The 11,229-nt window shown below is 42.1% G+C and overlaps 2 protein-coding genes across 2 annotated transcripts; both read right to left on the reverse strand.

Annotated features, from left to right (window-relative positions):
- Positions 1–556: 556 nt before the first annotated feature.
- LOC115407092 (CD209 antigen-like protein E) lies at positions 557–7,330 on the reverse strand. Its single transcript, XM_030117454.1, has 6 exons — positions 7,241–7,330; positions 6,945–7,055; positions 4,216–4,473; positions 3,955–4,127; positions 1,083–1,225; positions 557–933 (listed from the first exon to the last, which is right to left on the reverse strand). The coding sequence occupies exons 1-6, from the start codon at positions 7,317–7,319 to the stop codon at positions 780–782; spliced, it is 918 nt and encodes a 305-aa protein (XP_029973314.1). The 5' UTR covers positions 7,320–7,330; the 3' UTR covers positions 557–779.
- Positions 7,331–7,660: 330 nt separating this feature from the next.
- On the reverse strand, positions 7,661–10,346 carry LOC115406832 (CD209 antigen-like protein E). Its single transcript, XM_030117068.1, has 6 exons — positions 10,133–10,346; positions 9,931–10,038; positions 9,574–9,834; positions 9,324–9,487; positions 9,106–9,236; positions 7,661–8,113 (listed from the first exon to the last, which is right to left on the reverse strand). Exons 1-6 carry the CDS (start codon positions 10,257–10,259, stop codon positions 7,963–7,965), a joined length of 942 nt encoding a protein of 313 aa, XP_029972928.1. The 5' UTR covers positions 10,260–10,346; the 3' UTR covers positions 7,661–7,962.
- Between the last annotated feature and the right edge of the window lie 883 nt (positions 10,347–11,229).

The following is an 11,229-nucleotide window of genomic DNA, read 5'->3' on the forward strand; positions in this document are numbered from 1 at the left end:
GATGCTTCGTGAGCAACAACTGAGCAGGATCTTCCAGAAAGTAAGAAACGACCGGCTTCTCGCACTGCCACAGCTCCACACAGACTCCACCAGATAAAAGAAACTTACATTTTACTTGAGCGCTACTAAACGAGCGAGGAAGGAGTCCCCTTCTTCTGTGCACGCGAGCCACAGGGACGAGTTTTTCACTAAGCTGCATTACACCCAAGGCCTGCAGGAGGCGCTGTTTCGCATAAAACGTGCAAACTCCTCAATGCACCTTTAAATAAAGTAATTCACATCTGGAATGACTGACAATTTCCCGGGAGAAACTGCATTTAAACTCTGTCCTGCTTGGGAGACGAAAGGTTTCTGATCACTGAATACCTGCCAATGTGGAATCACTCAATTCAATGATCATCTGTTAAAAACCTCTTTTTTTTCTTAATATGTTGGAAAAACAACCAGATCTCATTATTTTATCAGATACAGTTATTTAATACAGAAAAGCAGCTTTACACACAGGTAGAAATGAAGTTTTTACATCATATAGATTGTCTTATTTTCTGTTGTGTGTACTGTATATTCATCTCCTGTGAACACTTCCAACAAGGGAAAGGGAGCTTCCAACTGGTAGCTTTCCAGATCCAAGTGACATGACAGCAACAATAGAGCTGAAAAATCTTTAATAATTGAGTCCTATTGTGTAAAAGTACTGCTCCTTGTTCAAAAACCTGTAATCATGAAGCATCCTCATTATTGTCAGTGTTATCATCAGACAGTGGTTTTTGGTGGAGGTTTCACACCCTCTTTGGCTCCATGCTGCAGATCCAGCTCAAGAGCTGCTGCTGGCAGTCGGCATGATGGAATGACCTCTGTTCAAAATATTGAAAATGGACCCCACAGTCTTCGCCCTGGCTTCCATTTACTCTGGGTTCACGATATGCGAATTGTCTTGGGTAAAAGAAAAAACAAACAAAATGAATTCATTTTCAATAAGAACAAATCTTTACATAATTAAAATGTGAGTACAAGTGCCAATATTGTTTCATGTAATGTTGTCATCAGATGATGATTCGTGTGATGAGTGTGTTCTGTCTTACGTTGAATTGAAAGATTTCCCGCTGTTAATCCAGGCCCAGGTCCCATCTGCCTGTCGGTTAGTGAGTCCGACCCAAAACCCACTCTCCCTCCAGTTTGGTCCCCTCGCCACGTTGGGATTCGAGAGAAGCTGTGCGACCTGAGCCTGTAAAGGCAGTGAAATTAACTTTAATGTCAGTTCAGATTTTCTTCTTAAAAATTATTCAGATTTTTTCGCAGTGTCTTCAGAACAAGAACTACACCTCGAATTGTTAGTTTTTCTCTGTAAAAGTGCTTTGAAATGACCGGAATTTATTCGACACTATAGAAATATAATATAATTGAATTGGTGCTGCTGCCCCGGTGTAGCGTCCCCCCGGATGTCAACGCTCCTGCCCCCTCCTCTGTTCGCCAGGTTTATTGTTCATGTCGGGTCCAATGACACGACGCGGCGACACTCCGAGCTCACCAAAAAGGATTTTAAGGACCTTTCCGGTTTGCTGGAAAGCTGTGGAAAAACTGTCTTCATCAGTGGACCGCTCCCGACCCTCTACCGGGGTGCTGGCTGCTTCTCCAGGCTCATTGGCTTGAACACCAGCAGTCTTGCTCAGCTCCCAACTTTAACTTCATCGACAACTTCAGCCTCTTCTGGAACCGCTCTGCTTTCTATTGTCACGATGGATTACATACCAACATGCTGGGAAACTCCATCTTGTCAGGTAATATCCAGCACGCAGTCCACTAACCTGGCAAAAGCCATATTGACATGTGCAGCAACAAATTGCTTCACATGTCAGTCTGGGATTTCACTCGGCAAATCCGTTCGAGGAAGGAGGGACTTGCTGTAGAACTCTTTGCGTTCATTGGACAGAAGGACACAGTGCGCCCAACCACGTTTGGTTTCAGCCAATCATCGCAAAGAAAAAAATGATGTTGACAGCATGTGCCCTGCAAGTGAATATCAATCATGCCCACAGTGGATAGAAAGTAAGATTCGTGACAAGATGTCAAGTGATTTTTGCCATTTATGTAGCGAAAATCTGCGCATTAAGGGCGTACTGACAAACACGGCTAATTTTTGAAAACCCCCGCTTGACCAAAGACAAATGCGTGGCGGACAGATTAGCAGAAATCGGCTGTCAGCTTAACCTTGCCGGCAAGATGAATTCTCCCGGTATTTTTTCACACACACCACGAGAATCCATCATGCACCACTGGCGCTCATGTGCTCGGGCTCGAATTTTTGTCCTGCGGTCCAATCACGCGTCGTTTAGGGTCGTTTACATCCATTGTTTTCGCTAGTCATGCTAATATTATTAGTAGTCCGTCGCTTCCTGCTTTCATCAAAGCTTCATGTCCCACCCTAAACGACGAGTGATTGGTCCGAAGGAAAACAAACCGAGCCCGAGCGCATAAGTGTGAGTGGTACAAGATGGATTCTCGTGGTGTGTGTGAACAAATAGCGTGAGAATTCAGCTTGCCGGGAGGTCAGTCCACAGGACCCCAGCTGTCAATCCAGCTGACTGACTAAAGGTAAGTCCTGCCCACTCTTCACACACCTCTCTCTCTGTCATCATCTCCAGCAGACAGCACATTCACAAGATGAGAGGATTAATCTAAGAACCTAACCCTAACCCTAACCCTAACCCAAACTAAATCTGCAGTAGAACAAAAACCCACAGTAGTCAAATGTGGACTGTTAAATATCTGATCCCTCTCCTCCAAGTCTTTACTTATCATAAGTTAGATTTATTAAACCTCACTGAAACCTGGTTAAGGAAGGATGAATATCTCAGTTTAAATGAAGCAACCCCAAATACACATGTTACACATGTCTCTTTGACGGACTACAGCCGTGATTGAGGGATCACTAAACAGAACATCAATCGCGGCTGATCCATTAATCTAATGAGACAACCTGGACTCAATGGATGCAAACAGTTTCTGATTGGGCTTCAATCAAAATAGCTCATCCATTGTTTGATTGAGGTAACCTGGACCCAAGCAGTCTACTTAACCTCGGGCTCCTACCATGTGGAACCAGCTCCCAGTTCTGCGCCACTTCTCTCGTTTATATGCAATGTCTCATAACTACGTGTCATTGATGATTATTTTTCTTGCAGTCTATGTACTCTGTTTATACATGAAATGTATGTAGATACAAGAAACTGTCTGTCCTATATCCTTCGCTTTCTGTCCCCTTACTCCAACCGGAATAGCAGAAAGCCGCCACCTCTGAGCCTGGTTCTGCAAAGTTTTCTTCCTGTTTAAAGGAAGTTTTTCCTTTCCACAGTCTCGTATGCTTGCTCATTTGGATCTGTTGGGTTTTCTCTGTAAAAGTGTCTAGAAATTACTATGTTGTAATTGGCACTTTATAAATAAAGTTGAATTGAATTGAATTGAATTGAATTGAATTGAATTGAATTGAATTGAATTGAATTGAATTGAAATGAATTGAACAAAAGCAACAAAATCTGGACAAAAACAAAAATTGGACAATCCAAATTCTCTGTTTGAATTAATCTTTTTCTTATTTCCTTCAGGTGTTTCTTTTGCTTTATCTTTTATCGCATTACGGTAATATTTCCATTGATCATGAAACACCTCAATGGCAGTAAAATTGTCACTTTTATCAATTACAATGTAATGAACCCAAAAAAGAATCAACTCAAATGCTCTGGACAGCAAATGCACAAAATGCACAAAAACATCTTTTAATCATGGTGGTAAACATTGGATTACAAAGTAACTAAACTCCATCACAATTGTGACATCAAGCTATGCACCAGATGTAATGTAGGCTGGGAGTTCAAAAATCCCTGATCTAAATACTCCAAGTTCCTAGAACCTAGAATTTTTTGTTTAACTGTTTGTCTGATTTGAGTTTTGACCCACCTGCTCCTCCGGGTCATCCATCACGGCCAGGTCGCCTCCTTTACTGATGCAGTCCGCTCGGCTGTCGTTCCAGTTTCTTCTCAGAGAAACGTGCAGTATTGAATGGTACGTGTAAAAATAGCAGTGCGATTTCAGAAGACGCCACCCAGGCGGGCACCGGCCACAGCTTTCGTCTGTTAGCAGAAGATGTGACAAACACTTCCTGTCATCAACCGTCTCAACATGATGGCATTTGGGAACAGACTTCTGCGTCTGTCTCACCTAAAGCAGTTTTGTTAGTCTGGAGAATTTGTCTCTCCTCGTCGAGAGTTTGGATGATCTTCTGAAAGCTGTCTGTGCTCGCCAGCTTCTCCCTGATTTGCTTCTTCAGCTGCAGATGAGCGTCTCGCTCCTTGGCCAGAGCTGACTCGGCCGCTTCTTTAGCCTGGACGAGCTCAGTGTTGTTGCGGAGATGGTTCAGCTCAACCATAAGCGGAGTTAACGCAGAGTCAGGAATCTGAAAGTCACTGGCTTTTGCACCTGGGCCACAATGACATTTCAAAGAACAAAAAAAAAAAAAAAAGGCAAACTGGAGGTCAGATCCCTGCAACACAGCAGTTCAGCACGTATCTCAACAACCACAAACACTATCAGATTTTCAATGTGGATTAACTAATTTTCCTTTCATGCTAATGATGCTGGTTTCCGTGTACTTCTGACACGCAGAGAGAAATTAGCATGAACGCACTATGATGAATGCACTTAACAGCTGATATGGCAAAAGCTGGTAAAAACAGTGAAGTCACAATTCCACATGCTCAAATGCAGTTTTTAAAAATCATAAATGCAGTATGAACATGATTTGACAACTACGATCAATCTCTCTCTATATACACCTTCAAAGGTCTAAGATTATTTTGAGGTTTTGGACTAATTTTACTCAGTGGAAAGCGGCACTGCTCTCGCTCTTGAAGGAGTAGTTGCATCTTTTCCTCCTCTCCAATTGTTCTCTCCCTCCGTCGTGTTTTCCCCGCTTGCAGGTTTGTCCTTCATCTATCTTTGGAGATCTGCTCCACTTGATCTTCGGAAATTCAAATCAATAGAGGAATTGATCAATGGGTTTCTCAACGCAGAGCAGAGATGCGGGTAAGCCTGCCTGCCCAGGCGGGAGTCTGGCTGTTGGCTACGTGGCAGATGCATGGGAGACGTTAAGGGTTATGTGCCTGGTGCTCCTGTCCACTGAAGATGTTGGAGACATCCACATATATAGATTTTTGATTACAGGCCTGATGCTGATCGGATTATGCAACAGACCGTGCTTCTGGAAATTGAAGACCGCAGCCAATAACGTTGCCCAACAGCTGGTGGCCTTGATCAAGAAGTGGCTCTAAGGAGAGATTAACCATTGCACCGAAGTCAGTCACAATGGACAATTTTGCTCGGAATGGCTGTCGAACTGAACTGAACTGTGACGTGATTCCATCTGAGAACCAGTTAACCTCTGGCTAACGTCTGAGAGACCGATGGACCTTCAGTAGGAATGTGAAATTGTTTTGTCTCCTACACCTAAAAGAATGCAAAGATGAGATTTTGGCTGCCCTCATGCAGCAGCCTCACTGTTCACCCTTCACCCGCTTCTATGGACACCGTGACCCTGAAGGCTGGACTGATGCCTTTTATACCAGGTGAAGAGAGACTCTCTGGACCGCTCACCTGCACACATGAACTCCTGGACTCACCACTCATACACATCCCATTCCCCCACCCTCAGCCCACCCCTTTCGTCTCTGCTGTCAGATGGAAATAACGTATTGCGCTTTAAAACTAAAGTTTCCTATGTAAATAGTTGGCTGCATCCCACGACCTGAGAGCAGTGATAGAAGTTTGTCCCCTCGTTTTCCCCCAACCCCCCAACTCCGTTTCTTTCCATCAAGTGCAGTATGCACTTGTAAACTGAATTTCCTTTGAGAGACCAATAAAGTTTCTTGAATCTTGAATGGCAAAAAAAAAAAAAGAGACACTCATTTTTATGGTCCTTTAAAGCTAGGGTAGACGATGTGGTCCAAAAGCAATTTTTGTCATACTGAGTGAAATGCTCCTTGCCCGCTGGGAGAAATCAATACATTATGTGGACGGAAAAAGATGCGGAAAAAATCTGACCACTGTAGCGGCCAAAGGACAGTAAAAACTCTGACCAATCGAAAGGCGCGGACCGCTCTTAAGAAACCAATCAAATCCCTTCGCCGTTCACCAGCCCCCTGCACGTACATTTAAATGCCATGCACTGGCCCTGGTTCAGTGCGCGCTCGGCTCGCGTGAAAAATAGAAGGAAGTGGAGCGGGCGCGCTGCGCTCCTATGCGCGTTGTGTGCGGGCAGTCAGAAAGGTTAATAACATTGGAGGCGATCACAAACTCCGTGCGCGTGGCGCTTCCGCGTCCAGTGCGTTCGCTCCCAATGGAGCTCCTCCAATGGGGTGGGAGCTGGGCGGAGCCTTGGGGAGATGCTACATTCGTGCTACATGCTAGTTTTCCAAGATCGTCGACCCTAGCTTTAAGGCTTCATTGTTTTCATAGCGTCAGTATAAACAGAGTCGGGATGGAAGGACTGTGGTCTCACTTTGCTGCTTGCATAGCAGGAGTCTTTATTCCACAGTTTGTTTGCTTTAACTTCCAGTTCTTGGAATCACAGCTTAATCAGCACACATTATCAAATACTTTTTATTTTTTATTTTGTGGTTTTTAACAAGCCTCAGTTGCTACATTTCAACCAATTAAAGTCACAGTGTTTGGGAGACTACTTGCAAATGAAAATAATACTTTCTGATTCAGTAAGTTTAATCATTCACTGGTTTCAATTCATAAATCAGTGCCAATGTCAAATAGCTATGAAAAAAGCGGTTCTATTTTGATACTAGGCAATGTCAGTTGAGGTTTTTGGTACAATCTTTCAAAACATGTGCCAGGCATCTGATCAATAAAATGAGCTACTTCCTGTCAGCGCTCATACTTACAGTAAATCCCGATGACGGCAGCAGCGAGCAGCAGGACAACATTCAAGAGGCCCAGAGTCAATATGGCCAGTCGGTACGGTGGACACGTGGATCTTCTCTCTGCAAACAAACCTGAAAAATATTCTCTACGGTTCTGAGGCGCCAGAGTCATCTCTTAATATATCTGTTTTTCAGCAAAGTGTAGATTCAGTGGGTTTTTTACACGACTGTACAGCATTGTGACCGAATGATGAACAAGTCTACAGAGACAATGAACTCTCAAGAGCAAACAATCGAGTCTGGAAAGTGAACCATACCTTGTCCGAATGTGTGACTGCCAAAGCGTGAATGTCCATTCCTGCTGACATGTTGAGAAATCCTGTATATTGGAGACATTTCTTCCTCGGATCAAGAACGTTACTGCCAGTTCTCCATTATACTTTTGCAGGTGGAGCAGATTGATCTGTTTGTCTCTCCTGTTTCCACCAGTGATAAGGGGTGTGTGTGTGTGTGTGTGTGTGTGTGTGTGTGTGTGTGTGTGTGTGTGTGTGTGTGTTTCTATCCTGGTCCCTGGTTTTTCAGTCCCTGCCAGCAGTATCACACACAAGCACGTAACCCCTCCCCTCACCCCGATGTGTTGCAATGTGTTTAAGGACATAGGACATTCGAGGTCTACTAAACATAACCATTCGCTTCTTGCATAAAGCTGCAAACTGAACAAGTAATTGACTCCAGGCACCTTTCAGAATGACTTTTTAATTACGGAGAAAAAAAAAAAAGTATTTTGACTTTTGACTGCACATCAATGCTGTTACTATATAAACAACCACTTTGATGAAACTATTGCACTGCAATATAAAGCATGTTTATCTTTAAAGGAAAAGTATTTCATGACAGTGTATATATGACAGTGTAACTGAGTACAGTATGTATGCAAAACAGGCAACTTGAAGCATTGCTGATATATTATCTGTCTACAGACATTTGTACATTCACAACATCCACATTTTTACAGAGTGTGAGATCGAGCAACTCATATTCAGAGAATATTAGCTGGTGTTTTTTCACAAATCCATTTCATAGAGGTTCTACAGCTGTTATCTCTCCAAGCCTTGAAGAAGTTTTCATTAGCTTGCACGTAAGCACAGTCCTCAACATTGGCATTATTTGGTTCTCCAGAATCCCAGTATCTGTGAGGAAACAACACATTACTCTGCAGACACAACGCTATATCTTTTTAGTCAGTTCAGTCATACGAGTCCACCATATTGTAACAACTAAATCAGTATCAACATCAAAACAAACATTTTATTTAAATACTTTGCAATATGTTCTGAGAGGTGAAGAGAAGAATCTGAGATGAAAATTTGTATAAAAAAAAAATACTGCAACTGTCTGCAGCAAAAACATCTGAAGCTCAGACTAAAAATTACTTGGTGGTCCGTATGTGTCCTCTCATAATAAGAAAATCACAATTCATGAAATTATATCCTTTTTTCCCCCCAGTTCAGCAAATTTATCAGGTCCAGGATGCACAATTCAACCGAATTCAGAGTTGATGTCATCAGGTGCTCGGCAGCTTTACTTAAATTCAATTGTGGAGTAAAAAATGAAGACAGAGTTTTGTGTTTTGTCCTCAGTTTTAAGTTGGAAGGCAACGCATCAGTGATTCAGGTCATCACAGCTTTACTGGAGGCATCAGGAGCAGAAAATACGATTTTGCTGCAGTATCATGACTCCTGTGTTGAGCATATTTGAGCATATTTTTTGCACAATCAGTTCTCATCATGGCACGGCTATGATTAAATAATGTCCAGTCAGTTATCACTGCAAATTATTAGGGGCAATGTTTAATCTTGAAATTGTTAATACTGGTACAGAAAAGAAAGACAAAGAAAAGAGAGTAATGAAAGACTGATGATTTTTTTTTTTTCCTGCATTGCCAATTTTACTGTGGATTCATGATTGTAATTAATAAATTTGTAAAATTAAAAAAAAACAAACAAAATTGCACAGTGATAAGGAAAGGTATGTAAAGTGCAATTACAAAAGCACAAGAAGGTTATCTGAGGTTAACATGTTCGCCTAATTACTGTTGTAATGACACTTATCACCACAAGGTGGCCACTCCATGCAGAATCACAACTATTTTCTTACCGTGTTGAATTTATGAAACACTCACCCTTCAGCAAGCCCTGTCCCATCCAACCAATTCCACGCCCCGTCTCTATTAGAGTATTTCAATCCAAACCAGAAGCCATACACGGATTTTATGGCGTCTTGTTGGTTTAGCAAGTACGTAACAGTGGCATTCTAAAAATAATTACAAAGAATAAATACAAAAATACAAAATTTAGCAAAGTTTTATATGACCACGGTTGCTCAAAAATATGAACTTACCTCTTTATCTTTACTGTCTATGACTGCAAGATCTCCTCCATACAGCTGGCAGTACTCTCTGGATTTTTGCCATGATTTGACCCCAGAGCTTACCGAAAAGGGGAAGTAGAAACACATCGAGTTCATCAAAATCCATCCTGCAGGACAGTATTTGCATCCATCTCCTGTTGTCAAAGGAAATAAAAGCAGCAGATAAGCCAGCACAAGAGAGATCAGCCGTACGTCTCTGTATTGGCACAATCTGACTCACCTATCAGTGGTATATGGGGCCTCAGCTTTGCAATTTCTTTGGTTATTTTGTCCATCTGCGTTTGGTAGTCTTGACCTCTGTCAGTCTGGTGATCAAACTCCCACTGGGTTTGTTTCTGACGGTTCATCTCAGTGTCTTTCTTCTCCATGGCTTTTTCCATGGTTTCAACAGCAGTCTTGTAAGTGTCCTGGAGTCCCTTTATCTCAGTGCTGATGCTCTGTGTGTCTTCAAGTGTGAGGTGAGTGTCTGTGAGACTGTTGTCTGTAAGTAGAGTTAAGTAGAATAATTTAAAATTATCCATTTTTTAAAGCTCACCCAGTATTTTTCACTCAGAGTACATGGTAAAGATTGACGTACAGTGGACTCCTAGGCCGACATTAACCATGAGCAGAGCAACAGCGAGAAGCCCCAGCAGCACTGCAGCCAGTCTGTCATGTCTTCCAAGATTCACACTGAACGTGGACACTACATCGAGGGACAATCAATTCTGGGATTACATGACACTCAACATCTTCAGAAATCTTTTCGCTGATATGGATGTAATAAACTCTCCTTTTACCTTTTTGTGTGTCTTGGCTAAATTTGTGGTAAGGAAGCTGCTCCTCATCGTCCAAGTCCTCTTCACAGATCGGTGTGTTAAATCCAAAGTCTGAATTAAAAGTTTTTGGTTCTCGTCCCCTGTCCATGCTCGCTGCTCGGCGGAGTTCAGGTCTGTGCAGTGATCTGCCAGGACATTGTACCAGGGTGACACAACAGCTGATATTGCAGCAATTATTCTAAAGTTATTCAATCGTGGGTGAAACTGTAACCTCTGGAAAAAGGGAAGCGAGATTGTTGCTTGTAATTTCTAAGAAGCAATGTGTATGTTCCTCTATTGTTTTCATGGACAGGATGCGAATATGCTGACTTTTCTGAAATCAGTTTAATGATGCAAGCCAAGAAGAAGAAACAAAACAGTCCTTTTGCATCAGTTATACATCAGTAAACATGTTAGTTTATTATCATTTATTATTACAGTGCAGCACTGTTCACATACAGGAATACTTTTGGTAAAGAGCGATGTGCAAAAGTCATCACGCATATTGTAAACTTGAATAAACGCGATGTGTGTCAGACAATAGTGACAACTTAAAGAATTAACATCGTCAATATTTACTTCAGTTCCAGAAAGTCAACAGAAAGCAGTTGTTTTGGCATTTATCCCCCCCAAGTTTGATTTGACTGTAGATGGAGCAGCAGCCTCACTTCACTGTGTTGTCCTTCTGCAGAAAAACGCAACAACTCAGAGGAGGATAGCTCCATGGCACAACCAACTATTGCAAGCATTAAAGAAGTGGAGAAAAAATGGCATCTAATTCAATTGGACGTATTTCATAATGTCTGGAAAGATATTCTGCTGATCCATTAAAAAGCCCTCCACAAAATTCAGATTGCTTACGATTTCTCCTTTGGAGAAAACAATAAAAACTCTTGAGTACTATAGCCAGACTGGCAAAAGTCACAGCTCTCTCGAAATTCACCGGAATTTCCAGGTTTGGGATTGATAAAGTAACTCCCTACTCAAAACGTATCCCTTTTAATCTGAGCAGTACTGACTCGGTAAACTTCCACTGACAAAATTTCAACTGTCCGAGCTTTATATGAGGCTCTGTGACT

This window comes from Salarias fasciatus, chromosome 19, assembly GCF_902148845.1.
Source record: "Salarias fasciatus chromosome 19, fSalaFa1.1, whole genome shotgun sequence".
Classification (NCBI taxonomy): domain Eukaryota; kingdom Metazoa; phylum Chordata; class Actinopteri; order Blenniiformes; family Blenniidae; genus Salarias; species Salarias fasciatus.